Raw genomic sequence first — 26,724 nt, 5'->3', positions numbered from 1 at the left:
TATCTCCTAAGACCCCGATTATCTCCTAAGACTGAAGCTCAAACAGTGCCCTCAATGATATCAAAGGAAGAGCCACCATTGGCTGAAAGTTGTGAGCACGCCCACGTTTCCATAGACTTTGTTCACAAGTTCCCAAATTCCTCCAAAACAAAAGGAACCCATTAAAAAAAGTACTAGGGCTTAGACTTTTGACGTCTGTCTCGAAATCGACGGTCGGGCTGCCGCCGGTGCGGGACTCTCCCCGCCCTCCTCCGGGCCATCGGCAGTCGAGTGGTGCGCTCTGAGCAGATTCATAGCGGTCTCGTAGACGTTTTCACCGTGTAAATATCGCCGAGGCACGTCTTGCTCCCCGCACGACGCCCCCACTGAAGACCGCTCGCTCCCGCCCCCACGGTCACACGGTGCCCCCGCGGTGAGGGGAGTACCCGTTGCTCGTCGTGCTGATTTCTCCCGTAGTCTCACAATGAAAACAAAGATGGCGATCGCAGTGGCGACGTTGAGTAGGGAGAGGATGGCGATGACAATGATGCCCCCTGTTGAGAACACTGTAAGTCAAAAAGGTCAAAGGTCGCTTGTTTTTTTGTAAGTTTGCTTGTTTTGATGATCTTCCCGTCAAAGAAGCTCGGCAAAGCCCCCACAAGGAGATATAGTAATAATAATAATAACAGCCAATCTCTCTCATGAGAGTCATACAAACATTGCTTCGTCTATGATGAATTGCACAAATCAAGAAGTTGTGATTCAGTAAACTAGACCACCAGTACTTCTTGTATTGCTTTGTGAAATCTAACAAACATTGTTTCCTCTTTTAGCATTCTGATATTAGTGTGGACACATAAAGTTCTTCCTTACCCGTGTGTGGTATTCCAAGAAGATCATCAACGGAATCGCAAACCACCAGCATCACTTCGCCGCAGGAACCGGCCTCGCCGGGCGGCCACTCCCCGCTCGCACAGTCAGTAATTGCCCATTCGCTTCCGTAGCATTTCGGTCTGATCATCATTAATGTTGACTGGCTCTTGTCTGGAAATTGACACAATAGTTTCATTGTTGATTTTAAATAGGCATAATTATATGACTTTCATCAAAACACCACGATTATTTATTTCTCTGTTTTATAGCTTTGGGCATAGACAAGGAGTGGTTTATTGGGTCGTCGAAAGTATTGTATCCTGCGTATCTCTGAAACGGGATAGGGCATATACGAATAGCTTTGGGCCAGTGGATATATAGGGAAGTCTGTCACTCTCTCGGAGATTCTGTGTCCAAGATGATCTGGAGGAGGAGGATTCAAAATATTATGGGTGGACAGAATCTCCGGGACAGAATCTTCTACACTACTGGGGTCAAAGCCCTACTTTAAAGTGGCCAAATTCTTACTTGTGTAGACAAGTAGACTTAAAGTGGCCAAATTATTACTTGCGTAGACAAGTAGATTTAAAGTGGCAAAATTCTTACTTGTGTAGATGCGCTGAGCTGATGCAGCCTCAGAGTATCCAAGCTGACGACAGCATACGTCTGCTTCCTCCAACCCTATCCCCTTCCCGCACACATCGTGCCACACCCCTTCCCATGCAATCTGTATAATTCCATGGGAGGGGTCTTTAGTCACGCCTCTCAATCGAACTGACCAATCAGAAACTGTGTGAGAAAAATCAACTCAGAAATTGGTGAAATACTCAGAATTACCAAGGGACTCTTCAACTGGTTTCTTTTGGATGAAATCGTGTCAGTCAGCTACAATTCCCTCACAAGCTATTTTTTTTAATGAATAATTAAAAGTCCGACTTGGCAACGATAGTTTACAGTGCTGAGTGCTTCAAATATCGTCCAGGTAGCATTTAAAGACACTGGACACTATTGGTTATAATTTGTCAAAGACCAGTCTTCTCACTTTGTGAACTATGTCACTTCATTTCAGAGGGAGCCGTGTCTTAAAATGTTTTATACCATCAACCTCTCTCCATTATTCGTCACTAAGTAAGGTTTTATGCGAACAATTATTTTGAGTATTACAAATAGTGTCCACTGCCCTTTAAAAGCTTCGCGAAGGTTTCATCAGGTCATTCCTGCCAAAGTGCTACTTTTGTTTGGAGTTTAGCCGTGTGTCTTTGGGTGTGGTTACGGCTGTTTCTAAGGACGTTGCTATGAGAATCATACGCTTCAACATATTATTCTCGTGACAATCCAGCCACAGCTACAGCCACAGCCGCTTGTTTGGACTCGATTGTATAGTCTTTATCTCGCCTGAATACGGTTTACAACCTATTTTCCTACGGGTTTTATAGTATAATTTTACCTGATGACAGTTCCTGTGCTGATGATATGCAAGATGTGAAACAATTGAAGAGAAGAACGCAGCTTAAAATAAAAGAGGGTACAATTCTGTTCATTGTTACTGGAGATACTGGACTTTATTCATCGGGAAAGATTGTTGAGGATATTTTCTTCAAAAATCCTTGCGTGCAGAGATCGCAGTGGGCATTGCCGTCTGTCGCGCTGAAACTCCCGGGGTAAATCTGCGCGGCACTCCCGTCAGCTTCTATTCTCGTATCTCTTGAATGCTCTTCCCCCCTCTCCTCTCTCTCTTCGGGAGTTCTTTTAAAAATCGTTTAGTTCCTCGTCAGGTCCTCCTGCTTAAAGGAGAAGGCGACAGTGTACTGATTTTCCACATTCATCTTTGGCTTTAACAAAAGCTCACGGGAAACATGGACTTCGGTGGTTGTTTGTAGTGGTGTGTACCCCCATTCCACTGTGAATTGTTTTTCAGAGTCTAGTCAGGAATGTTTTTATCTGGATTTCAGTGTGGACTTGTGAACTGGCTTTGAACTTGTGAAACACTACCTCCATTGTGTACAAAATGGTGTCCGTGTTATTTCAAGTTTTGTGGTGGCTGAACTAAACTGTTATTGTGCGCTCGTGCATGCAAGGAATAATTTATGAACTAAGTGTATTTTTTTAACTTGTTGTAGCCGATATGTCCGTGGTTATGATTAATATAGAGTCCACTGAGGGTCCACCGTGGAGGGGTGGGGGATGAGGCCTGGCGCATCAAAGCATCAACAAGAAAGGCGGGAAACTAATTGTCATAATTGTCATCGATCAGATCATCAGAGACAGCTCAATACAACCATGAACTTGTTCAATAAGCTGGTCCGGTTTTTGTTTTTCTGCTGTATTTGGTTTTCTTTTTACGGTCCGTTGATTACAAAAGGATATCATTTCAGCGCAACTGACAGTGAAATTGACCATTCATATGGAATGCCCAAGGACATTATTTTTGTTTTCACATTCTACAGTATTGATATGGTAACAGGACTAGTAACCTGAACTTCATCTGACGTCAGACTTTGAGGCTCGAAACGCCAGAAATAGACTATGTAGGTCCCGTCCATCCTCACCTTTTACCAACATGCATTTCACTGAAAAATGAAATGAATGGCCTTCATTTCAACCACGCACAAATGTTCCCTATAGTAGTGGAGGATTATTTTTTAAAGGGAAAGAAAGCCCGAATTCCATATAACGCCGTTTATATACGTGACCTCCCCCTTATTCTTGAGGTATCAGTAATGCGCAACAATAGTCTCGTACTCAAGGAATTGGTAGAATAATCGCGTACCGCAGTTGAAATGTTTTGTATTTGATCCGTCAAGAGGTGGTGCTCTTTCGAGGGGGCTGAATGAAGGGTACCAGTCCCGATAGAGAATCCCGTAAGATCTACATGTATACGACGTAAGGTCACCAGTGAAGATTTCCTGAACACATGTGGCCTTTAGAGAGAAACGTGTGCGTCTTGACTGCTGTACATGTAATGTGTGGATGTGAAACTTCGTTCTCTATAAATTGTTAACAAAACAGAGCACAAAAAGGTGGGTTTGTAATTGTAGGTGTAGTAATGCCATTGATTTGTTAATATTAATAACATAACACTTAAGGGCCTTATAATTAATTGTATTTGTTATCGGAATTTTAATGAATTGAAAGAATTAAATTAAAATATTTTATTTTTTTATCATCTGATTCTTTCTGATCATGTTTATTGGGGAATGGATTTGGATATCACTATTATGGTTTGGGAATGGTTGGTTAGGATGGAGCATACCATGGAGGAGGTTGAAATAATCCTCCATTGTTTCCGGAGTAGTCAGTGTGTAGTAGGTAACTATGATTTATGAAGTGGATTCCGTGGAACGAACTTCGGAAAAGTTTATTTCCCATATGAGTGACGCCACCACTTTTTCATTCGATATGAAATATATACTAATAATATATATAGTATCTAATTTACCTCAAATGAGATATCCCTTTTTGTAAAAATGAGTGAAAAAGTGGTAGCACTATCCGGAAAGTTATCCCGAACTTCATAAGGAGAAATGACATGTTACCTACTCCTAGAATTGTTGAGGTTCGTTCTGCTATCGTCTACGTTCGTGGAGACAATAATAGCGGAACGAACCTCATTAAGTTGTAGGACTTAGGTTAGGAGTAATGTACGCCTATCTCTTCCCCCAGGTGGTCACTTACTGTAACGCATTAGAGAGGCACATTAAGTTTAACTCAAAAATGTGTTCGCTTGTCCATGCATGACCATAGCAATATATATGAGGACATGAGATAGAGCAGAGCAGAGCCAGCCAGTAACTGGGGCGCTGTACTGTACTGCTGGTTGACTAGTCTTTATACAAATGATTTTGACATCTGTGGTCTAACAAGTGAGGGTGAAAGGGTGAAAGTTTTGCAATCGCTGGCCTTTTATAAATCATACATGTTAATATAACACCATCAAAAACATATAATCCAATTTGGGTGACTATTAACTACTCCTAGTCCTAAAACTACGAGGTTCGTTCCGCTATATCGTCTCCACAACGAATGATAGTGGAACGAACATCATAGTTCTAGGAGTAACTATTAAGATGCTTATTCTTGTAATATTGAGTGAATAAGTGCTGGTTGGAAGGAACATCATTTTCTTCTTCAAGTGAAGTTGTCATATATATAATTTTTCATTTGCAAAGGTTTCGTAAGTTGCCTCATCGAGCCACTGTTTGTTACGACAATGACGAAAAAGGGAGTGAGGAAGTCGCAGTCTCAAGACGAGCTGGCCAAGGAGCTCTTCACTGAGAGCAAAACAAATAATGAGGAAACCCCACAAAAGATAAGCACAAAGAAGACTCCGAAGTCCGCCAAGAAGCGGAAGTTTGACCAAAAGAGTGACACCGAAAATATGGGTGAACTAACCAGTGGTTTGAATCAAGAAGTGACTGTCCCAACGGCAGAAACGACCATGGAAACGCCCAAGTTAATGAAGAAAACTCCGAAGACAAAAACACCGAAGACAAAAACTCCGAAGACAAAAACTCCGAAGACAAAGACGCCTTCAAAAGAAGCTGGGGAAAAAAACAAAGACGACGAGGTGACATTCAACTTTGAGGCAAGGAGTGCCAAGAAATCGTTGAATTCTGATTCGTCTTCAGAGAAGGTACGGAAAGCTGCAGGAGGCGAAGATGGCAAGGACAGCGAGGAGATGAGTCAACCTAGTGATGTTGTCATGGAAACAACAACACCTGCTCCAGAGACGGAGGACGTTCCTATGGAAACTAAAGAGGCGGTTGCCAAGGTACCTCTTTCTGAGAGGAACCTGGTGAAGAGGCCAACTTCAATCAAGGCACGATCCAAGAAGAGAAAGTTATCGAAACAGAAAAAGGGTGTGTCTGCCCTGGAAAACGACGAAGATGGTAAGTAATAAATGAAGTTAACCAAATCACGTTGGATGGCTTGAATGAGGCCTAGCAAGTATACATGTCCCATTTTCATAAAAAAAGCATGTAAGCACACAAAATTGCTCTGCATAGAAAAGTAGTGCTTAGCAGAAACAGGTTACCAGCCCATATTACAATTGTTGTGGCTGGTGTCCGACTCAATATTTACTCGGCAAAGAAATATGTCAAGCAGTATTTTCTGCTTGTAACAGCTTTTTGTAATGTAAGCGGGCCCAGGCCCCATTTGTCTCGACTGACATACAAAAACAAATTATTAACATCTAGGGAAACTGAGTGGGTGAATGATTTGGGGATGAACAAAGCAAAATTGACTAGAGCAGATTTTGTAATCCCTTGTAGACCCTTAAAAGGTGCTACTTTCTGTAAAAAATGAAGCGCTTTGAGTACCTTGTTGGTAGATACGTGTGCTGTATAAGACTTTGATATTATTATAATAAGTAGGGCTAAGGGAAGATGGCCTTAGCTTTCGATGCAAACCAGACCTTCTTCAGAGGCATAAACAAGTACAACAATTACAAAATCCATTCATAGAAAAAAAAGAGGGGAAAGGGATTAAGGGAAGGATTCAGAGAAAAGCAGGAAAATGATAGCCAATCAAAGTTTCTATTTCAGAAACAATTGGTGGCTATAAACCAATAGGAGTAAAGCGGTGAGGACAAAGGATGTTCAGTATGAAAGGAAGGATTACTCGACCATAAAAATGGTAAATGCATCGTGTGTGTATAAAAAAAAAGCAGGGAAACATGAAAGGGTAGGATTAGAGAGCAGCTTGCAGACTTAGATATCATTATTATTATATATTATTAGACACAAATGGCATTGTCTTCTACTGTGGGAATCTGCCACCCGGCAACACCAAAGAGACCCTGACAATGTTCTTGGAGGAGGAAGGTATCCATCCCAAGATTAGTCTGAGCACTGTGAAGAAGTGGGACACCAAGGACTTCATGGCGAAGCTGACCCCGAAGCAGCGTAGCCACAAGAAAAACATGATGAGGGCAGCCAAAGCTCAGTAAGTATCGTTTGTTGTTTTCTTGTGTGGTGTTTTATATTTTATATCTGTTTCATTTCTTGGGTAGGTAAAAGGTACAGCAATGATCTTCTCGTCGGCACACTTGCGTCCCATCAGAAGGACGAAGCAATGGTTATGTGTCTTGCTTAAGGACACAAGTGTCACGGCTGGAGATTCGAACCCACACTCTGCTGATCAGAAAACACCAGAGTTTGAATTCGGTCACGACACTCCCACATGCTGGCAAAAGCCAATCTCTCTCATCGTACAAACTTTGGTTTAACGTCTAAGATTTATGAATACCACACATCGAGAAATTGTGATTCAGCAACTAGACGACAACATTAACTCTAGCCATTTTGGAAATCAGTGGTTAGTTTGATAGGACTTGAACCCACAACCTTGTGATTGTAAGTCCTGCATTCTAACCACTGGACCATGGTGACTGCGTCAGTGCATTTTGATTTGGGTTGATGGCCCATATCAGTTAAATGTAGCCGTCACCTTGAAGTGGCCGTACGTGGCCTTGTGAATTAGGCGCTGCCTTATATAAAAAAAAAACATAACAAAAACTAGACATTCAATTTAAGAAATTCATCGGCAAATAAAGTGGAAGTGAATAATTTATTGTCTGTCCTCTCTCCCACAGCTTTGCAACGATCATCGTCAAGACTGAAGAGGAGGCCAAGAAGCTTCTAGATCTGCAAGGCATCTCGATGCCTGCCCCAATTCGGAACGACTGGAGCACCAACCTCAAGATAATCAGACGCCTTCCGAAAATAAAGAACCGTAAGCCTCTTAGAACTGTATTGTAATTAGAATAATCTAACCATTGCATTTCATAACAAATGGTTACAAACACTGTTTTATAGACCAACTCGCCCTAAATTTTGCTTTTGTATTAACTTCTCTTTTTGTTTTCATCTCCAAGTGCATAGAGACTTCTCTGTGATTGTGATATATGCTCTACATAGTTCATTATTATTATTATTATCCAAGGCAACGTGTCCCTTTAATTGCACGATGCACAGAGCCCTCTAAATTATAACATCCTTGAGGTTCTGGGTCTGAACCAACACGTATGAGATACATTTTTAGGAATGTTGACGTTCTTCAAAGCTCATTCCTGCCCCACGAAATCTCAGCTGTCCCGGGGTGCATTCCACTCGCTCAAACGACTGGCAACTGTTCGCGCAAACGTTTTTTTATCGTTTGAACGATTGGTGCGTATACGCGATGTCAATATGGCGGCGCCCTGAAATGAAGATTGCGCGCACCAAACGTAGGTTTTTTTAAACTTTGTTTTTGCTGCAATAGTCCTCTTTTTGACATCATTACATCAACCAGTTAACTTTGTTATTCCAAATCTGCATTATCACTCACCGAAAATACAATGTAATTATGTTTGTGACAATGAAATAATACCGTATGCTTGTCCGCCATTTTAAAAACCACTCGCCAACACCTCAGAAGTATGTTCGCCTAAAGTTGCCAACGTGCGCAACGGTGGCGGTGAACAACTCGTTCCACTTAAAATTGGAACGCACCCCTGACCCTCTGTTTCTTCTCATGTCTAGTTCCGTACAAAGTCCACATTGGTGGTCTCCATAAGGAGGTCGTCGAGGACGAGCTGAAAACCTACTTGGAGTCAAGAGGCGTCAAACCGGGCAAAGTGGTCGTCATCCGTCGACATAAAACGAACGAATCCAAGCGGTAAGTCGCCTTGGTGATGGGAGTCATTCCTTATCAACTCGACTAGAGAGCCAATAGACCTTATCGCAAAACACTCAGTACACTCGCTTAAGGCATTGAATGAGGTGCATGCTGGTCTAGCTAACTTGATCTCTAGCTAGACCAGCATGCACCTCATTCCAAGTCTAATGCGCACATACCAAATATTATCGATTTTTAAAAAATATTTTCAATTTTTTTTTTAATGCAAGTCGCCAGACACACAAGGCCTGAAGGCCACTTCAAGGTGTGGGCTACAATTATTTTTTTCCAGAGGCCGTTGCCTTTTACTCCTAGGGCTGAAACAGGGTTACCCCATTTACAGTTCATACGGATGAAGGCTCGGGTATCATGAGATAAGGTCTAAGGTTGTTACAAAATCTTATCCACTGCCCTCTAGTGTTCAGTTACTAGGCAGCCATATTGACATGAGCTCTTGACTGGATAGCATTGAGCATGACTGAGGATTTAAACTCACAAGAAGTTCAAAATACATGTATCTTTATTGTCATCTTTTTTATTACTGCAAGTAGATCTGGAACAGTCTTTTCCTTTCCCTTCTTCAAGCTGCTTCAACCAGTCGACAGTCCAATTCAATGGACCCTTCCCATGAAATATGCTAATTACATTCACGCATGCGTAAAGACCCTGCTGGTTGGCAAACGCCATAGAGTTGTGCACTAAGCAGACGCGCAATCGCGTTTGCGTGACGCACACATTACCCGTGTACAAAACACGTGATGTTCCCTCAATTTGCCAACCAAAACGTTAGTGCGCACGCGCTATGTGCAATTTACATATTTCATGGGAAGGGTCTATTGACCCCCCGGCTTCTCTGAAGCCATCATCACAGTACAAGAGTTCTCATTTTCTTTAGAGGCACTGGACACCTTTGGTAATTTTCATATGCATAAAATAACAAACCTGTGAAAACGTGGAAAGGAAAGGACAAAAGACCCCTGTTGCGTTACTTTGTGTGCTTTCATAGTGCGTAATAAAGGGCTTCAGCTGAAGTCTTTAATTATTTGAGTGAGAAATTTGGAGAAAGAGATCTCTTTCTTCAAAAACTCGGTTACTTCAGAGTGAGCGGGTTATCACAATGTTTTATAAATTATTATATCAACAGCGCTCCATTGCTCGTTACCTAGTCAGTTTTCAAGCTAACAATTATTTTGTGTAATTACCAATAGTGTCTAGTGCCTTTAATCGTTCCAGTTTCCAATACAGACCGTTGCAAACATTCCACAATACCTGCTCTAACATAGCTCATGAATGCCAAAAGCGGGCATGGTTGTTGATTACAACAATGACCATCTTGCTCTCTTCTTGTTTGTTTATTTCTAGTCTCAAGTTGAATTTCTTCTTCAATTTGCTGTACCGGTATACTGCTATAAATGCACTTTATTGTAATTTTGGTTATTTTAACTTATCAGGCCTGATACTTCACGGAGGCACTAAAGGCAATTGCCTCCATGCCCCCCTGGTCATTGCCTTGGTGCCCTTGAAATGCTTCAGTAGAAGTTAACAATTTCCTCATAAGGTGCCCTTTACCAAAGAGAAAAAGCGTTGGTGTCCTTGGCCTTTCAGAAACGAAGCATACAGGCCTGAACTTTGTAATATTCTGAGGCAATTGTTTTAACTTTGTACATTGAAGCGATTTTGGCCTTTGGGCCACCTTGCTCACCTTGAATGTTGATAATAGGGACTTTTTGTTTTTGACGACGGATGGTTCTGCGACGGTTGTTCAGCTAAAATGTCGCCAAATGTCATCTTTACCGTCGCAGAACCATCCGTCGTCGAAAACGAAAAGTCCCTAATAACAAATATACTAGAATTAGATTGCAATCATCTTGGTTGCAATTTATTTTGGGAGTCAAATTCCCTGTGTGTTATACATAGTAATAATAATAATAATAAGAAGTTCTTAAATAGCGCATTTCACAATAACCATTCCAATGCCCTTCAAGTGCCCTACCGTCGATTTTGACAAACTCTATCTAACTTAGGATTAACCTTACATGTAGGACGAGTAAAGTTCCGTATCCATAGATGTTAGGACGTATTAAACCCGTCCTCAGTTCAGTTAGGATGAGTTACTCATCCTAACTCGAGATAGGATTAATCCAAAGGTGTTGTGACATGGGCTGCTTGTCATTGGGGCAATAATATTCCGTTAGTCTTTCTCAGCTCCCTGGGGAGTACCCTTAAACTGATATGGCATTTAGGGCATGTTGAGTTCCAAAGCGGCAGACTATAGACGCAGTAACCGTGGTGCACGGCGTAAAAAATGTTGAACCCTTTGTTTAATTTCTGCGTTTAAACGTGTTTGTGTTTTTGATATGCTAGGCTTATTTACTGTACTGTGTACATGTACATGTTTTTTAGTGTATGGTTTTCAATTTTTGTCGAGCGGCATTTGAGCGCTTTACAAGAAAACGCTAAGTGTAGCAGCAGAATGTTTTCTTTACTTGTAATACCAATTAGTACATAATAATTTATGGTTTCTTTGCTTGATGGTCGTGGGGGGTTAAAATACCAATGGAATTTCTTCAGTATGATTGTGAAACAAGTATGAAGTTTTTTTTTTTTTTACAACACTTTTGATAGGAAACTGAAGTTTCTCTTGTTGCTTTTCCGTTCAACAGATATGGTTTTGTTTGGTTTGAGTCTGTCAAGGAGGCAGACAGAGCTGTGGACCTCCCTGAGCCAACGCTAAGGGAGAAACCTGTCAAGATCCAACACAGCTTTAAGAAGAAGTTTAAGAACTTCTAAAGACTGTCATCTCCTGATATAAATTTCACATTGACCTGGGCGATTAGTGCGACAAGTAGAGACTATTGAATGCTTAGTGGTGTCGCGAATATCGTTTTTTTTTTAACGACTACAACAAAAATAGTCGCGACTACGGTACCTGTTTGGTGAACTTGTGTCGCTCACGACTATTCACGACAACATAATTTACCTATGAAAGACAATCGGACATCAGTGACACAATCCTCCAGCATTAATGTTGCTATTTCACCTGTGGTAAACATGCCGTAATGAATTTGGGAATTAAAAATTAATGGCGACTAGTGCCAAAGTCGCGACTATTTGAGGCAGTGCCCAGTTTCATTCTGACCAAACTCAACATTTTCAGCAAACTTTCAAATACCTCCCACGACTGGTTGTTTTGTTCCAACCAATTCAACAATTGAGTATGAATATTTTGTGTAACGTTACTGCAAACAGAACAGTAGCTTTCTGTTTTTGTTTTGCATTTATGGCTTTCCACATTTGTCTAACCTCGATCCCCAAAACTCGGGCTCTGAACTTGCGAACGAAAGGTCTATAGGGCAGAGGGTGCCCCACCCTAAAATGTTCCCCTACTTTAAAGGACTTGACACCTGTGGTAGTTGTCAAAGACCAGTATATTCACTTGGTGTATCCCAAGTGTTCCCAACAAATGCATAAAATAACAAATCTGTGAAAATTTGGGCTCAGCTGGTCATCGAAGTTGCAAGAGAATGAAAGTAAAACACCCTTGTTGCACACAGTGTTGTGCTTTCAGATACCTAAAATAAAAGGCTTCCGTTCTGAAGTATTTTGTTATTATTTGAGTGAGAAATTACCTCTTCCTCAAAAACTACTTTACTTCAAAGGAAGCTGTTTCTCACAATGTTTTCTACTATCAACAGCTCTCCATTGCTCGTTACCAAGTACGTTTTTATGCTAACATTTATTTTGAGTTTACACAATTTCGTGTTGCTGTGGAAGGAAACAGCACTGTGTCATACAAAACACTCCTGTTTTTTGTTTTCCCATCATGAACAAATAAGAAAATTAAGAAAATTGTATGAAAAAATCAGCCCTGTTGAGTCGAAGATGGAAGTGCTTAAATTATAATGTCCAGACACAGGTCTACAAGTCACCAGGATCGGATCCCCAAATAGTTTTAAATCAACCGTAAACTAAAATAATTATCCAACCATTTTCAGAACATAAAAGTAATGAGTAGAAACCCACTTTGACAATTACTTTTTTTTAAACGAATTGCAAAATAAATGTTGAGCTATAAAAATGTTTGCCCATTAAGTTGTGTTTTATTTTCCAATGTCTGCCCAATGTTGGTCATGTCATCGTGCATACAAGCATTGATATTCTTGCCCCGTAACGAAGTAAGTGATGCACGTTTTCAACAGGCTTACCGCTTCATCACTATCACAAGTAAAAGAGATCACAGAAAATGCCAAAATTTCATAGACTCAACCTAGCCTACAAACAAACATGCTCGACAAGAAACAGCCTCGATCTCATTAGACTGGTTGAGGTAATAGCCATATCTAAAAAAAAAATGTATAATGGACCGCATGAATAAAGAATTGAGCAAGTTCGGGTGGCAACCAAACTTGACTAAAACCACAACCAACTAGCCTATAAACCAGAAAACATACATGGGTATAATCATAACTTTATCGAACCATGCACATAGACCCCTTAAAGGAACACGTTGCCTTGGATCGGACGAGTTGGTCAAAACAAAAGCGTTTGTAACCGATTTTTATATAATGCATATGGTTGGAAAGACGTTTTAAAATTAGAATACAATGATCCACACAAGTTTGCCTCGAAATTGCATGGTTTTCCTTCTACTGTGCGAACCAACACGGTCGGCCATTTATGGGAGTCAAAATTTTGACCCCCATAAATGGCCGACGTGTTAGTCGACGAGGTAAAAGGAAAACCACGCAATTTTGAGGTATGTTTGTGTGGATCATTGTATTCTACTTTTACAACATCTTTCTACCCATATGCATTTTATGAAAAACGGTTACAAACGCTTTTCAAAAACCAACTCGACCGATCCAAGGCAACGTGTTCCTTTAACAGATAGGAAAAAAACAATGCATTCTGGGATAGGAAGCGATGTTTTGGGACGTTCGTCACGCATAAAACGTGCATAGCTTACTCGTAAACTCTCCCGAAATGCATCATAATCACCACTTCCGGCCTATCTGTAAAGGGGTCTATGGAGCGTTGTCGGCGATGTGGTCAATTCGAGAGCTACGTCACAGTTTCTGGTCAACGGTGGTCTAGTCGCTCACTTCACGCACGCACAGCGCGGCAACCGCGCGAAACTGCGCGTGTAACACTCGAGTTACCATGCTTTTACGTCACAAAGTTACTTGTGACGTCATTATTTGGAACGAAAGTAAAGTGGATGTTATTGACGTCACAAACTGCGTTATGAACGACGCTCGGTTTGTTGATGTTTTGTCAACAAAGGGAAAGAACACAATAATCTTAATGATGAAAAATTATTCAGTTGCTTTGTAAAGAAGTCAGTGAGTGAATGTAATTATTTTGAGATCTTTATGTATACTGAAGTTATAATCCGAGGCGTGATCTAAACCGGATGAGCAGTAAGTTCTACTTTTACCTTGTGAAATAATATAACAGTTATTATAAAACTATTTCCAGATAGTTCTAATAAACACTCAAGAAATGTATCCATAAATACGAAGATGAATATTGTTTATTTATTTAGACAGGGTAGCCTTTTTACAACTACTAGGGCCATGTGTGTAAAACGTGAGCATTGAAACAGTAAACATTGCAAGTTACAGAGCAATAAGAAACAAACATGTAAAGTCAAGTAAACTAAAAGAGGGGCAGCTATATATTAAGAGCTAAGAACACTTTAAAGGAACATTACAGAATTTTTTTTGCAAACAAAACAGTTGCTGGCAGTGTAAGCACTTTATGTAATCCACCATAAAAAAATACATAAACTGAAAAACCAGCAGAAGTTTGAGATCGATCGGCCATCTGGGTCAAGAGAGAATTTTGCATTGCACCGATGCCAAAACGAAAATGAATAAAACGCTCACTGAGCGATAAACTCCGAACGCGAAATTTGATTATTTATTTCTCATCAAATATGACATTTTAGACAGAAATATTTTAAGGGATGTTTTCTACTATCATCATCATTAGACCGTGTAAGTTTTATGTAAATCTATGATCTTCACGATTGTTGTTTTTTACCAATTCTGTAACGTTCCTTTAAGTATAAAACTAGAAGAAGAAAACAAAGTAGAAGAAAAAGAAGCAAGTTGCCTTGCAAATAGCAAGAGTCGGGCTAATGGTAAATCAGTTGGCCTATACCTACCGTAAGGCGAGCTAAAAGATTTTAACAAAGTGTATCCATGCACACAAGAATGCCCGTAAAAGTCTATAGAAGTATTTTTATGAAATGTCCACATCACTTCGTGGGGAGTTAATGATGCCTAAGAAATTGATATTCAAGTCTGATAAACAAATATAAAATTAGTTTTGTGTTGAACTTTTTGCAAACATCTAGTGGCGAATCCGAACAACATACTTTTCCCTCTCCCGAGGCAGAGGGGCAGAGACCTCAAGGAGTTTACTCTGGGTAAGTTTCTGGCATTTTAGAGCAAATTAATAGTTTTCTTAAAAAAACAGCTCAAGGGATGGACCTGGTGAATGGTTCCTTTTTGTCTTGCCTAAGGAGTTAAAGCCATTCATTGGACACTTTCGGTACAGACAAAAAAAAGTTCACAGATTTATAATTAATTTACAGGGTTTACAGAAGGTAATGGTGAAAGACTTCTTTTGAAATATTATTCCATGAAATGCTTTACTTTTTTAGAACACATCAAAACAATATCAATTCGCGATAGGGAGAATTACGGATTTTGACATGTCATGACACAGCCAATTGCGAAACGAGTTGAAACAGGGGTGGGTTTTCCCGATATTTTCTCCCCGACTCCGATGACCGATTGAACCTAAATTTTCGCAGGTTTGTTATTGTATACATAAGTTGTGATACACGAAATGTGGGACTTTGACAATACTGTCTACCGAAAGTGTCCAATGGCTATAAACCAAAAAACCTGTTTGAGGTACTTGTAGTTTCAGGCTTCGAGTTTGCTATTTTTTCCTGATTAGTCTTTGCTGTTTTCGTTGTAAGTTTTTGCTTCTGTTTCCATCTGTGAAACGATTTTTTTGCCCTCGCAGTAGAAGGTCTTTACGTATTTGTTTATTATACGGCCTTTTTATTGATCTTACAGCCAGTGAAAATACCAACAACCATGCTTGTGGTTTTGTTGTTTGATTTTTCTTGGTTTAGATCGTTCTTATTCTGGTAAAATGCCGTAATTTTGCTCTTTTAGATTGTGATTTAGTTTTCCTTTCGGCAATACAGAGCCCAATTTCAAAGAGCTGCTAAGCACACAGATTTTGCTTAGCATCATTTTATTTCCTTGATAACAACAGGTTTACCAACCAAATTCCATTTTGTTACATATTGCTTGTTAATGGTATTCAGCTGTTGTTTACTTATCCAGAAAATCATGTGTAAATTTAGTTGGTAATCCTGTTTATATCGAGACAGAGACTTCATGCTAAGCAAATTTGTGTGCTTAGCAGCTCTATGAAATTGGGCCCTGACGTTATATTTCTGTTGTGACAGTGTATGCATACAACCTTTTTGTCATTTTTTCTGGCCTGATTCTTATTCGAAGTAAAAAATGGTAAATTTCAAGTAATTTTTATTCATTTTACGTCACCAACAGGCTGGACACCTACGGAGGCCGGCCGCGTGTCGGCAAACGGGACGCCTCGTGTTCCCAGGATACCACGGCCATCGCTCGGGACAAGACCGACTACACACTACGTACCGATCATCGGCAAGCCAAATCATCGTGTTCAAACTGGTAAAATAAAGTTCATTTTCATCAAAAGCTCTTGGGGGAATCCCCCTCGCGCCCACCGGAAAAACCCCCCTAAACAAAACAAAAACAAGAACCCCCCCCCCCCCCAAAAAAAAAAAAAAAAAAAAAAAAAAAAACAAGCCCCACCAAATCCAAACAATCAAAACCTTAACAAACAACAAACAAACGGAGAAAAACAAAAAGGCAAAGCATTTCCGCCAAGTTATTTACCGTTTTACTGGTACTTTTGATCTGTCCATGTAAATAATTAACAGAGTGAAGTCAAACAAACAATAGCATTGTGGCAACGTCCTCGGGAAAAGTTTTGACAGAGACGGAATTTCTCTCTGAGATATGGACCCGAATTCCCTCTCATTATGATATGGTATTTGATGTGCCATTTTCCAAATTTGTATGACTTTTTGTCCTATACCCTTTTGTGCCTTTCATTTTTATTGTCTGGATCGCCTTTAGATAGTGATTATTTCCCCTTTTCGGTTACCCGCAGGCATGTTCTCTGTGTAGTCATATTTTTATTGCCTATTCTTAATATGTACTGTTTGCCTGGAAATAAATAAATAAAATAAATAAAATTATACGGGTATCAATTGTGCACTTGTAAAAATAAACCGTATGTTCGTCCCTCATCAAAATATCTCTTGTTTTTTTTCTTGGCTAGGGACTCCAGTAGCCGGTCCGTCGTTCCAGCCTGGAGTCCCCGTACAAAAGACGAACCTTGCCGCTCGAATTGCTCTCAACAAGGTTCGACTGGGAACCATTCTTCCCAACAAGCCGAAGATTCAGTTCAAACCACCGAGGAGAAATGACCCTAGCCCGGTGAAAGAGTCCGACATTACTCCTGAAAATATGGCCAAACTCTCCATCGATGAACTCATAGATATCTCGGGAATTCACCTAGGTGAAAGCTTCGGGTCCAGTGTGAACAGGGTTACCAACACCACGTCTCGATATGGCACAAAGAAAACTGGAGAAATGGACTCTGTTATTAAAAGTTTCCAGGTACCGATTGAGGATGAGACCGTGACAAACAAAAACTCTGAACTAACGAGAAATGATGGTCTCCAAGTGAAGGCAACTAGTGGTTGTAGCGGAACTAAATGCTTGGCCGTGCCCTTCAAACTCTCCAAAAGCGGTGCCAAATCAATCAGCAGTATTTCAGAAGATGTACTTGTGACGGGACCAATGAACAAAGCCACACAGAAAAATGGCACAATGGTTTCGTCTACCCTTCTTCAAATCCCTCCTCGCCTTCCTCCAATTTGTCCACAAAATGGCAACAGTTCATCGAGAGGCAAACATAGCAAGGGCGAGCTTGCGAGAACTGCGGCACTGACGCGCATTTCCAAGAAAGCTCGAAAGCAGAAAGTTGAGTTGGATGGAGCTCAAGTAGGGAATAAACGCTTCATTTCGAAGCAGAATGGAGGCAAACAGAGTGGGGCTACAACGCGCGAGGAGAAAAATGTAAGCAAGAAACAATTAGGCATCTTCTCGTACAACAACAACGGCAACACTTGTCCTGGTGGGGTTAAAGGTCAAGTTTACGAGTGCAGACGTGAGCATTGTAGTTCAGATGAAAACCCCCGAAAGCAGGATCCTGATGGAGCCCATCAATTGCAACAACTGGACCGGCTGGATGACAGGTTGGGCAAAATGATAAACAAGACAACCGGGGAAGGACCCACAAGTCAAACCCCTGGTACCAACCCAACCCTTACACTGGAGGGCGCTGTTGAAAGGAATCCACCCCCAGGGTTTAACGTGCCAACTGTTGACTTGAGCCGTACTTCCTCAGGTATGGACCATCTGGCACAATCTCCAACAGATTTTACACCCACCACAGTCATGAACCCGTTTGATGAGTCAACCGTTCAGTTGGCAAATACAAGCAGCATCTCATCAAATACTACACCAGGTATCCGTCACCAGATGACGAGGCTAACTGTTCCTCCACCTCCTGGATTTCAACCCTTGCAATTTCATATTGAAAACAGCACCTCTACAAAGAGCAGCGCATACGTCCACAATGAGAAAGGCATTGTTGAAATTGCCGATGACCGGGAGCTGTGTAGACTCGGTCAGTCGCAACCTACATCTGAAGAATGGGATATCGATGATTGGTGCTACGTGGTACAGTGGCCTGACGGCTGGAGGGAGACTAATCGTGATGCCTCTTACCTGCCAGCAGATGTTCGAGAGCAGCTGCACATTGATCTCGGCCGGCTAGAAGGGGTGACACGTAGACAGCCCCAAACGGTTAAAAGTCAACCCTCGAATAGAGCTGATCACACAGGAGCAGGTCCATCATATGAGGAAACCTCGAAGAGTAATGGAAATAACAATCACAAACATAGAAAGTCAAACGGTTCCAAAGGACAATTTGGTACAGTTGGAGAGTTTAGTGAGGCACCTCAATCTCCCAAGTCTCAAAGCAAAGGAACACTCGACTCTTCTTCAATCATACAGAAAGAATCGACCAATTTGACTTCTGCTGAACAAACTATTACCAATCAACACGAAGTATCAAGTAGATACGCATCTGACGTCATGATAAGCAGTGATTCTAATTGGTCGCAGTCAACAGTAGATTGGAAAGTTGACATCGAAGAACTTCTTATTTTGCTCTCTGGACGGAGTGACGATACCCAAACATCCGAATTTCAGTCCGTTCACACCAACTTCCCTTCTATCTGTACTGAGAAAGCCACACTTTGTGACATGAACACTTCATCAAGAAGTCATCACGAGTTTAAACTTGACGTTAAACGTAGATATCACAGTGATCGCGTGGTGTGCCTCACTCTCCAAAACGGTGAACTGGATATTGTAGAACTGATGAGCTCAACACCAAACGAAGTGGAAATCCTCTTTGATACTTTGACATATGTAGAGGACAGCCTGGAAAGATATCTGTCCGAAGACACGTGGACAGATCGAGAAATGGACTTCACCAGGAACCAATATTTCAACCCGACTATTATTAAGAATAACTGCGAGGTGACTTCCGTCTTGAGAGAAGCAAAAGCAGTGCGTGGTCGAGGGATCACTGGCTCCATAGGCAGTTCTGATCTGCACGGTCGGGAAGAGTATGGCGCTAGACACGAACCCGGTCATTGGAACTCTGCTGCCAAGTCAGTACAGGTTCATCACGACTATAACAACGAGTCTAGAAATGGAGTGGCGAGGAGGATGCAAAGGATGCGGCGGAAGCATAGATTGGCACCAGAAAGCTACTCCTCAACAAATCGACCCAAGGAGAGCAAGGAGCTCAGCAAGAGTTCCCTCCCAATCCCCCTCAATGACGGATCAAAGACAGACTCTGACAGCTGGCAGGTTAGTGAAGCAAGGGAAGCTTCAGCACCACCTGCCGTGACAGAAAGCCAGGCATCTGTAAGAATTCATCAGCATAGACATGGCACGCCTGAGCAGATTTACAAAGAGTTGAAACTCCAAACGTCTGGCAAATCCAGTGGCGAATATGCTCACCCGCGAGATGGGCCTGCCTGTGAATTTCTTCGGCAAGAAGGTGCTGTTGGACAACAAAGTGTGCAGGACTCATTGCAAACCACACACAAGGAAAGTGATGCTACAGAGGTAGGGGATTCGACCGAGGAGGATCATTTGAATCCACCGTCGGACCGTGAAACTGAACAACATCCATTACCAATGAATTGGAGTTCGGCACCGAAACCTGCTGTGGTGAAAACGGAAAAGAGTAATCCACATGACATTGGAAATTATGAGAAATGTCCACTGCGGAACATTAAACCACAAGGCGCGAATGCAGATGATGATGGTTCATCGAGGACACAGTACAACAAAGATATGCCAGAGCATGTTCATGTACTTGCGACTTGCGGTCGTAGAAGAATGCAAGATGATTCAAAATTGGCTGGTTGGAAAAATGCTACGGAGCACCGACGGTACTCTCGGGTTAACGGCCAATCACTTGCTAAAGATAAGCACGGTTCATCATCTACAGTGCGCGGGGAAGATTCGCTGAAACAAATGGCGAAGAAGGTCGAGTTGGCAACAACAAGCTCAAGTAGCGAACCAGGTTATGTGATAAACGGCGCCTGGTCGCAGACGGTGAGCATTGAAGAATGGATGCGAATTAACGACGAGCAGTTGGATCATGCCATCAAGATGGAACGGATCAATGGAGGGCGCCCTGCTAAACAGGTTGCCCCGTCAATGAATACTTACCAGCGAATTTGGCGTTGGTTGAAGGAATCAGATTTCTCAGTGATACCGAGCAGGAAAAGAGCAAAACAATCATGAAAAAAACACTGAAACAATACAGTCATAGTTAACTCCATTTTGTATTCCTAATAATAAATGTAAACTTGAAAATACAGCAATTGATGAAATGTTGGCCAATGTTTTTTACCATTTTTATGAAATCATTATGAAGTCGACGTTTGAGTGGGAGGACTTTTAAGTCATTGTTAAATAATATTGACTGCAATGAAGACTGTGAGTTTTTATTTTAAATAAGGAGTAAATATTGATAAAACGATGCAGTTCTTAAAAAAAAACAAAAAAACTCCCACTTATTTGTCTAGGATGACGAAGTATGGGCCCAATTTCATGGCTCTTAACCGTGACTCCGTGAGCAAAGAATCGGCGCTTGGTGAAGCAGTGAATTCTATGCTTTTTATGTCAAGTGTACCCCTAGACTTTACTCAAGTCCCAATCCCGTGCCATCCCCAGGAAACTACTGTTTTGTGATGTTCTGCATTCCCAACCTGGCGCATGAGGACCACATTTTGACGGCGCGCGCATTGTACTGTGTTATGCTACGTATTGTTTTATAGTAATTAGGTAGCCCTATATAGGACTCTTTCTCGTCACTGTATAGTATAATACGGAAGTGTAAGGCCGCCAGGGCTAGTAAGTTGGGGCGATATGCTTCCTCTCACCGCGAGAATGGGACTTGAATCAAGTCTAGCGTACCCCCACGCTACTATGCTTTCTACGCAAACGGAAAATGGTGATCGCAAGCCCAGAATTCGGCGGTAAACACAACCACGAAATTGGCCCAAGGTGTTGCTATGAAAAAAAACTAAACATTACACAAAGTGTAAAATGAAATGAATGTTAATGAATAATGTTTACTTAATAATTTCATTTCTACTTATTCTATTATCTCGTTATTTAACTGTTACAAGAAAATAACAATAAAGTGGAAACGAATTCTGCAATGTTTTGAAATGTTTGAAAGAAGTTAATTAATAGGATTTGAAACTTTGCATGGTACAAAAACGATATTTGAAGGTTTGCGGTAACACCGTGTAATGATAATCTCTAATTGAGCTGAGGTGGTTCTGAAAAGAACCGTAAGTTTTAAACTCTAGAAGTAAATTGGCTCCCATTGGTTTATCGGCCTATCGAGTGCCAATGTCCGGTTTCCTCCCGAGAAGCATACATACTGGACTTCGCTGGTATATTTTCATAGCCGCAGAGGGCGCTTCCAAAACGGCAAGTAGTCTGCAAAAAAAAAAAAAGAGAATGATAAGATTTCCCAAGGACATCGACGGTCGATTTTAAAAATCGCGCGCATTATTTTGTTCTAACGAGGTTGGTCAATGTCGTTTGGATCGCTTCCTAATTTCCGCCTATCCTCTTTCTTTCTTGAGTTTTGGTATAAGAAACATCTAATTACTCAAAATAATCATTAGCATAAAACCTTACTTGGTAACGAGTAATGGGGAGAGGTTGATAGTATAAATTATTGTGAGAAACGGCTCCCTCTGAAGTAAATATAGTTTTCGAGAAAGAAGTAATTTTCCACGACTTTGATTTCGATACCTCATATTTAGAACTTGAGGTCTCGAAATCAAGCATCTGAAAGCACACAACTTCGTGTGACCATGGTGCGACAAGGGTATTTTTCCCCCATTAATATCTCGCAACTTCGACGACCGATTGAGCTGAAATGTTTACAGGTTTGTTATTTTATGCATATGTTGAATGTTGACTGATACACCAAGTGAGGAAACTGGTCTTTGACAATTACCAAAAGTGTCCAGGCAGTGTCTTTTAAGAATAATACCTACCGATCCCTCAGTGTGTTCAAGATGTCTTCGCCGTTGGTATTTTGCTCTACGTAGTTTTGATAGCCCGACAATGTCCTGACGTAGTTCAGATACAAATCCACGGTAGATTCCTTAAATGAAACGATGTTTTCTCTGACGGGGGAAAAATGGATATTGTATGGGTTTGAGGCGTTGCATTTGGGAACTACTTAGTTCAAAACATAAAACATGTATTACTGTAAACAGGAAGTTGTTTTAAAAAAAGAGGCATCAAACGAAAGAATGTATTGGCCTAAAACTGGTTGTCTGTGAGGATAATGTCAAAAACCAGTCAGGCACTTCTGGTGTTCGATGACGGCTACCAGACTGATACTACAAAGTTACCGTTTATAGGAAGTGAGGAAGTTTGAGTGCGCCAAGGAGAAAATGCCGTGGCCCTTTGCCCTTTTAAAAACGAGCCTACCATCCCTCTGGTGAAACTGTAAATGTCTACTGTTATTTCAAGGGCACTATTAATGCAAGGGGGGCATGGAGGCAATTGCCTTCGTTGCCCTACTCCGTGAAGTATATATGAGACCTGGGATCAGTTTTTTTCAGTCCATTTCGCAGGTGTTCCTTGGAGAAAAACAATCTGGGATTTTCTGCTTAGTACATCTTATTTTGGAACTCCGTTCACCATCTTCTCCCCACGGGGATGCTTTTATCATGACTTAGTTCAATTTACATGAAATCTTTGGCTTCACAACCGGAATATCCTATTGTGTTTTCCACCTTTCAGCGCGTGACCTACCGTTTATATTCTGCGTATGGGATGTGAAGGTTCTCCGGGTTTGCTAGGTTTTTCGTCTTATTGCTAAAATACCGCCCTATTGTCACATCATGAAACTGTAAAACAAAAAATTATGATAGTTTTGAACTCCGAATTTGACCCATTACAAATGATGTCACTATAGACTGCATTTGTCTCCCTCCTTTTCATGGGTTTGTTAAATTTCTTCTCTTTTGCTTTTATAATGTGTCATTGATTTTGATGGAAAAAACTAAAACAAACAATACTACACTCTTACAACTCTCACACATTTCGGACAATAACAGAATCGTCTATCGATCTTTAGTAGTTGTAGGCTTATATCACGAGCCTCTGATCATTTTGTATGTAAGGGGCGCAATTGAAATTTTAATTATTATTATTATTCTGATCAGCAGATGGTGGGTTCGAGTTCTGGCCTTGACGCGTCTTTTAATGGGACACTTAACCATTATTGCTTTGTCCTTTGGGTGGAACTTGTAAAGCCGTTGATCATGTATAATGAATAATACACGTAAATATCCCAATCACGAACTCGTTCTCACTACGTTCTGAAAGATTTAGCCGAACGGGCTTAAACTGTGTGCAAACGAAGTGGACGTACAACATGTTTACGGTTTGTTTACGAACTTCATGGACTAGCTCGGACGGGTTTGATATGAACGAGCGGATTCAAATTCTCACCTCGTTCACAACCTCCTTCATCTTTACATTCTTAGCGTCGTCCCCTTCAACCCATGGCATTATTCTACCGTATAGGTACACAGCTACACATCCACCCGGCGTCAAGACCCTGTCAATTTCTCTGAAAAACGCCTCGTTGTCAAACCAATGGAACGACTCACCACTTGAAATAAAGTCCACTGAATTTCGAGGAAGTGGAATGTTCTCTGCCCTTCCCACACTAACGGAAATAAAAAGAGCGATGATGAACATAAAATAAACAAATTTCATTTATAAGCATTCATTTAATCCCTTCAAGTGGGAGTTGGGTGTTGTAGGGGGGGGGGACCTTTAACGTTAAACGCGCTCCAACTAATTAGACAAAAAGGCATAATTATAACAATACATTGTTATATGAGTTCTGCGTCCGAATTACATTTAATAGTCATGACAGTGATAAGGTTTACCCCTCTGCTGCCACCAAGCGTCGCGAGTAAGCAAAGTTTTGATCGACAAACATTGGTTTTATACTTACATGTATTCGACATTCTTCGGATTAACAGCGGTTTGGGCGACTTCTATCTGAGCTTGGCTCACATCAATACCAAGGACACTTTTAAAATGTGGGGCCAGAGGTCGTGAACTTTGACCTGATCCGCATCCAACATCGAGAGCAAGTTTGAAAGGCTTTGATTTCTAGAAAAGAACAAACGTAGACTGATGAGAGGTCTTGCAAAAAAAAACTTTAAAAATACTGCACAGACTCGGCTCCCCTTTGACCTTGAATTCTAGTTCAACCTCACATTGAAGTGAACATTATTTATTGAAAAAAACCTTCAAATTTCAGCTCGATCAGTGCAGTCAAAATGCATTGAAATTTTCACAGATTTGTTTGTGGCCTTTGAATAAACCATTGATGGCGTCATCGACAAGACAAGACAATTTGCATTGCTTTTCAAGTTCACCATTTTCGAGACAAGACAATTTGCATTTTCGAGAACTACATTCAAATAAACAATGCGAGAGAATACTAGAGGATAAAACACCCTTGTCGCACAAGTTGTGTGCTTTCAAATGCCTTGAATTCGAGTACTCGGCTGAGATCTCGAATTCAGTTCAAAATTTTAGTGAGAAATAACTTGTTTCTCAAAAACTACGTTACTTCATAGGAAGCCGTTTCTCACAATGTTCTATACTATCAACAGCTCCCCATTGCTCGTTTCCATGTAAGTTTTTTTTAACTAACAATTATTTTGAGTAACTACCAATAGTGTCAAGTGAACGCACACGAGTGTTATAGTCTTGAGCTGGTTGGGTCTCGACGTTTCGAACATACACTCTCCTGAAGACGAGCACAGTACACTGTTTGAAACGTCGAGACCCTGTCGGCTCTTTTCAGAGCCAGCACTCACCCTAAGAGGTTTACACATGGTTGTACCCGCAAGTTTACTAAAATGTATTTACATATATATGTCATTTGCTTGTTAAACTCGGTCAGTGGAGTGCTCCGTGAATATTACGTCTCTCACCATGCATCAATGCACTAACAGTGCCTGCAAACTGTTATGCAATAGGTTAGTTTGCTATATTCATTGAAAATAAAATAATATATTATTTATGATAATTATTTTCTACATTGTTTTCTACCTTCACCCAGGTAGAAGCTGAAACTCTAAATGGGAGGGATTAAAAAGTTAATCCAAAGGATTGTAACTATATATAATAGGGACCAACAATCTTTTTGATTTGAATTATAAATGTTAATTTATTTTAAAACCACAAAATGAATTGGTCCCTTATTACAATCTTTGAGTTAACTTTTAAATCCCTTCCCATTTCAGCTGAGAAGTCTCCCGAAAACTCCCGGGGAAAAAAACCCAGCTTCGCGGTAGTAGTAGAATATAACAGCAAGACAGTTCTCTGACAGTACTGTTCTCTTAGGAACAAACTCTACCTGGCAATGAGATGTACAAAGCGTGCTTGCGGTAATGGGTTATATTAATATATTCAAAATATATTAGATACCGCAACATTATGTGACCCGTGCTATCGATCTTTTTTGTGGCCATTTTGATTTTACTCCATTCCAACTCATTACACACCAAACTGAGGCTGGACGAAATAATAGTCTGGTGCCATGCGCAATGGTTGTTAGCATTACTTGCTGTTGTTGGAAACCGGGGGAAAATGAACAAGATGGTGACAGCGTGATAAATGTCTTTAGACCTTCTTTTGTTGATAAACAAACCGCATTGCTTGGCATGGTCGGCCGGATGCTACTTAAACACTAAATCGTAAAAACAGATGTTTTAACAAAATTCAACATTTTATGCAAATGTTCAATTAAATAAAACACCTCTCTTGATATGTTGTTTTGTTTTATACAAAATTAACATATTCGGTTACATTTTTACCAAAATAGCTATCTTTTCTTGATTTGCTCTTATGGCTTTCCATAGTTTTCCAATCTGGGTTGACAAAAACTCGGGCTGTGATGTTGCAAAAGAAACGCTTCTCGTTTTACGCGGTGGGATCAAGCACTATACTGATATAAAACTTTACCTTTTCCATCAAAAATGCCACACTTCTCAAGACGAGTTCTTGCGGCCATTCAGGACGATATTTCAGGTAATTTTCTGCGTGCTTCATGCCAGCAAACTGCTTACTAGGTGTTGGTATCAAATGCGAATCCATACTAAGGCGGTGGCGACTAGCCGCTAAAAGTGCTTATGGAAAATTATTGTACGTTTACCGCGGATGCCTAATTTTCACTGAGAAGCATCAGCAGCGTCACTGAGTGACGGACATGTGCTACACTGGCCCTTGCTTTTGGACACGTTGGCAGGTCATTCCAGCGTAACGGTTCTCGAACTCTCGACACAGCTGTTCCCGCAAAACATGTGGCCCCAACTCCATAAAACAAGTTAAACCTAATTGGGCTACATTGATG

At 40.9% G+C, this 26,724-nt stretch overlaps 4 protein-coding genes across 4 annotated transcripts in view; 2 read left to right on the top strand and 2 right to left on the bottom strand.

The window, feature by feature from the left end:
* Positions 1-180: 180 nt before the first annotated feature.
* Positions 181-4,133, bottom strand: LOC139951024 (uncharacterized). Its single transcript, XM_071949842.1, has 4 exons — positions 4,106-4,133; positions 1,459-1,641; positions 853-1,023; positions 181-533 (listed from the first exon to the last, which is right to left on the bottom strand). Exons 1-4 carry the CDS (start codon positions 4,131-4,133, stop codon positions 181-183), a joined length of 735 nt encoding a protein of 244 aa, XP_071805943.1.
* LOC139950506 (uncharacterized) lies at positions 3,771-12,589 on the top strand. The gene is made up of 6 exons (XM_071949229.1): positions 3,771-3,872; positions 5,022-5,741; positions 6,594-6,798; positions 7,448-7,587; positions 8,376-8,511; positions 11,175-12,589. The coding sequence occupies exons 2-6, from the start codon at positions 5,063-5,065 to the stop codon at positions 11,299-11,301; spliced, it is 1,287 nt and encodes a 428-aa protein (XP_071805330.1). The 5' UTR covers positions 3,771-3,872; positions 5,022-5,062; the 3' UTR covers positions 11,302-12,589.
* Positions 12,590-13,142: 553 nt separating this feature from the next.
* Positions 13,143-21,381, top strand: LOC139950848 (uncharacterized). Its single transcript, XM_071949680.1, has 4 exons — positions 13,143-13,931; positions 14,873-14,944; positions 16,110-16,250; positions 16,927-21,381. Exons 1-4 carry the CDS (start codon positions 13,925-13,927, stop codon positions 20,544-20,546), a joined length of 3,840 nt encoding a protein of 1,279 aa, XP_071805781.1. The 5' UTR covers positions 13,143-13,924; the 3' UTR covers positions 20,547-21,381.
* A 162-nt stretch (positions 21,382-21,543) lies between these two features.
* LOC139950849 (putative methyltransferase DDB_G0268948) overlaps positions 21,544-26,724 on the bottom strand; it is a 5,564-nt gene continuing 383 nt past the window's right edge. Inside the window, exons 1-6 of the mRNA XM_071949681.1 lie at positions 26,337-26,724; positions 24,310-24,470; positions 23,796-24,015; positions 23,094-23,188; positions 22,325-22,456; positions 21,544-21,755 (exon numbers count right to left, since the gene is read on the bottom strand). The exon at positions 26,337-26,724 is cut by the window's right edge and continues 383 nt beyond it. Of these exons, the coding sequence (XP_071805782.1) occupies positions 21,653-21,755; positions 22,325-22,456; positions 23,094-23,188; positions 23,796-24,015; positions 24,310-24,470; positions 26,337-26,468 (843 nt within the window). The 5' untranslated portion in view covers positions 26,469-26,724 and the 3' untranslated portion in view covers positions 21,544-21,652. The remainder of the gene's footprint in view (positions 21,756-22,324; positions 22,457-23,093; positions 23,189-23,795; positions 24,016-24,309; positions 24,471-26,336) is intronic.

The sequence above is a fragment of the Asterias amurensis genome, chromosome 18, assembly GCF_032118995.1.
Source record: "Asterias amurensis chromosome 18, ASM3211899v1".
Taxonomy (NCBI): Eukaryota; Metazoa; Echinodermata; class Asteroidea; order Forcipulatida; family Asteriidae; genus Asterias; species Asterias amurensis.
This window is presented reverse-complemented; position numbering and strand designations above follow the sequence as displayed.

Excerpts from the sequence above, each read along its gene's own strand:
- LOC139950848 (XM_071949680.1), top strand. Across the intron at positions 14,945-16,109 it reads CCTCAAGGAGTTTACTCTGG|GCTGGACACCTACGGAGGCC; the intron begins GTAAGTTTCTGG and ends CGTCACCAACAG. Across the intron at positions 16,251-16,926 it reads AAATCATCGTGTTCAAACTG|GGACTCCAGTAGCCGGTCCG; the intron begins GTAAAATAAAGT and ends TTTCTTGGCTAG.
- LOC139951024 (XM_071949842.1), bottom strand. The coding sequence starts at position 4,133 with ATGGAGGATTATTTCAACCTCCTCCATG. Across the intron at positions 1,024-1,458 it reads AGCTCAGCGCATCTACACAA|ACAAGAGCCAGTCAACATTA; the intron begins GTAAGAATTTTG and ends GTCAATTTCCAG. Across the intron at positions 534-852 it reads TCTTGGAATACCACACACGG|GGGGCATCATTGTCATCGCC; the intron begins GTAAGGAAGAAC and ends TGTTCTCAACAG.
- LOC139950506 (XM_071949229.1), top strand. The coding sequence starts at position 5,063 with ATGACGAAAAAGGGAGTGAGGAAGTCGCAGTCTCAAGACGAGCTGGCC. Across the intron at positions 5,742-6,593 it reads CCTGGAAAACGACGAAGATG|ACACAAATGGCATTGTCTTC; the intron begins GTAAGTAATAAA and ends ATATATTATTAG. Across the intron at positions 6,799-7,447 it reads ATGAGGGCAGCCAAAGCTCA|CTTTGCAACGATCATCGTCA; the intron begins GTAAGTATCGTT and ends TCTCTCCCACAG.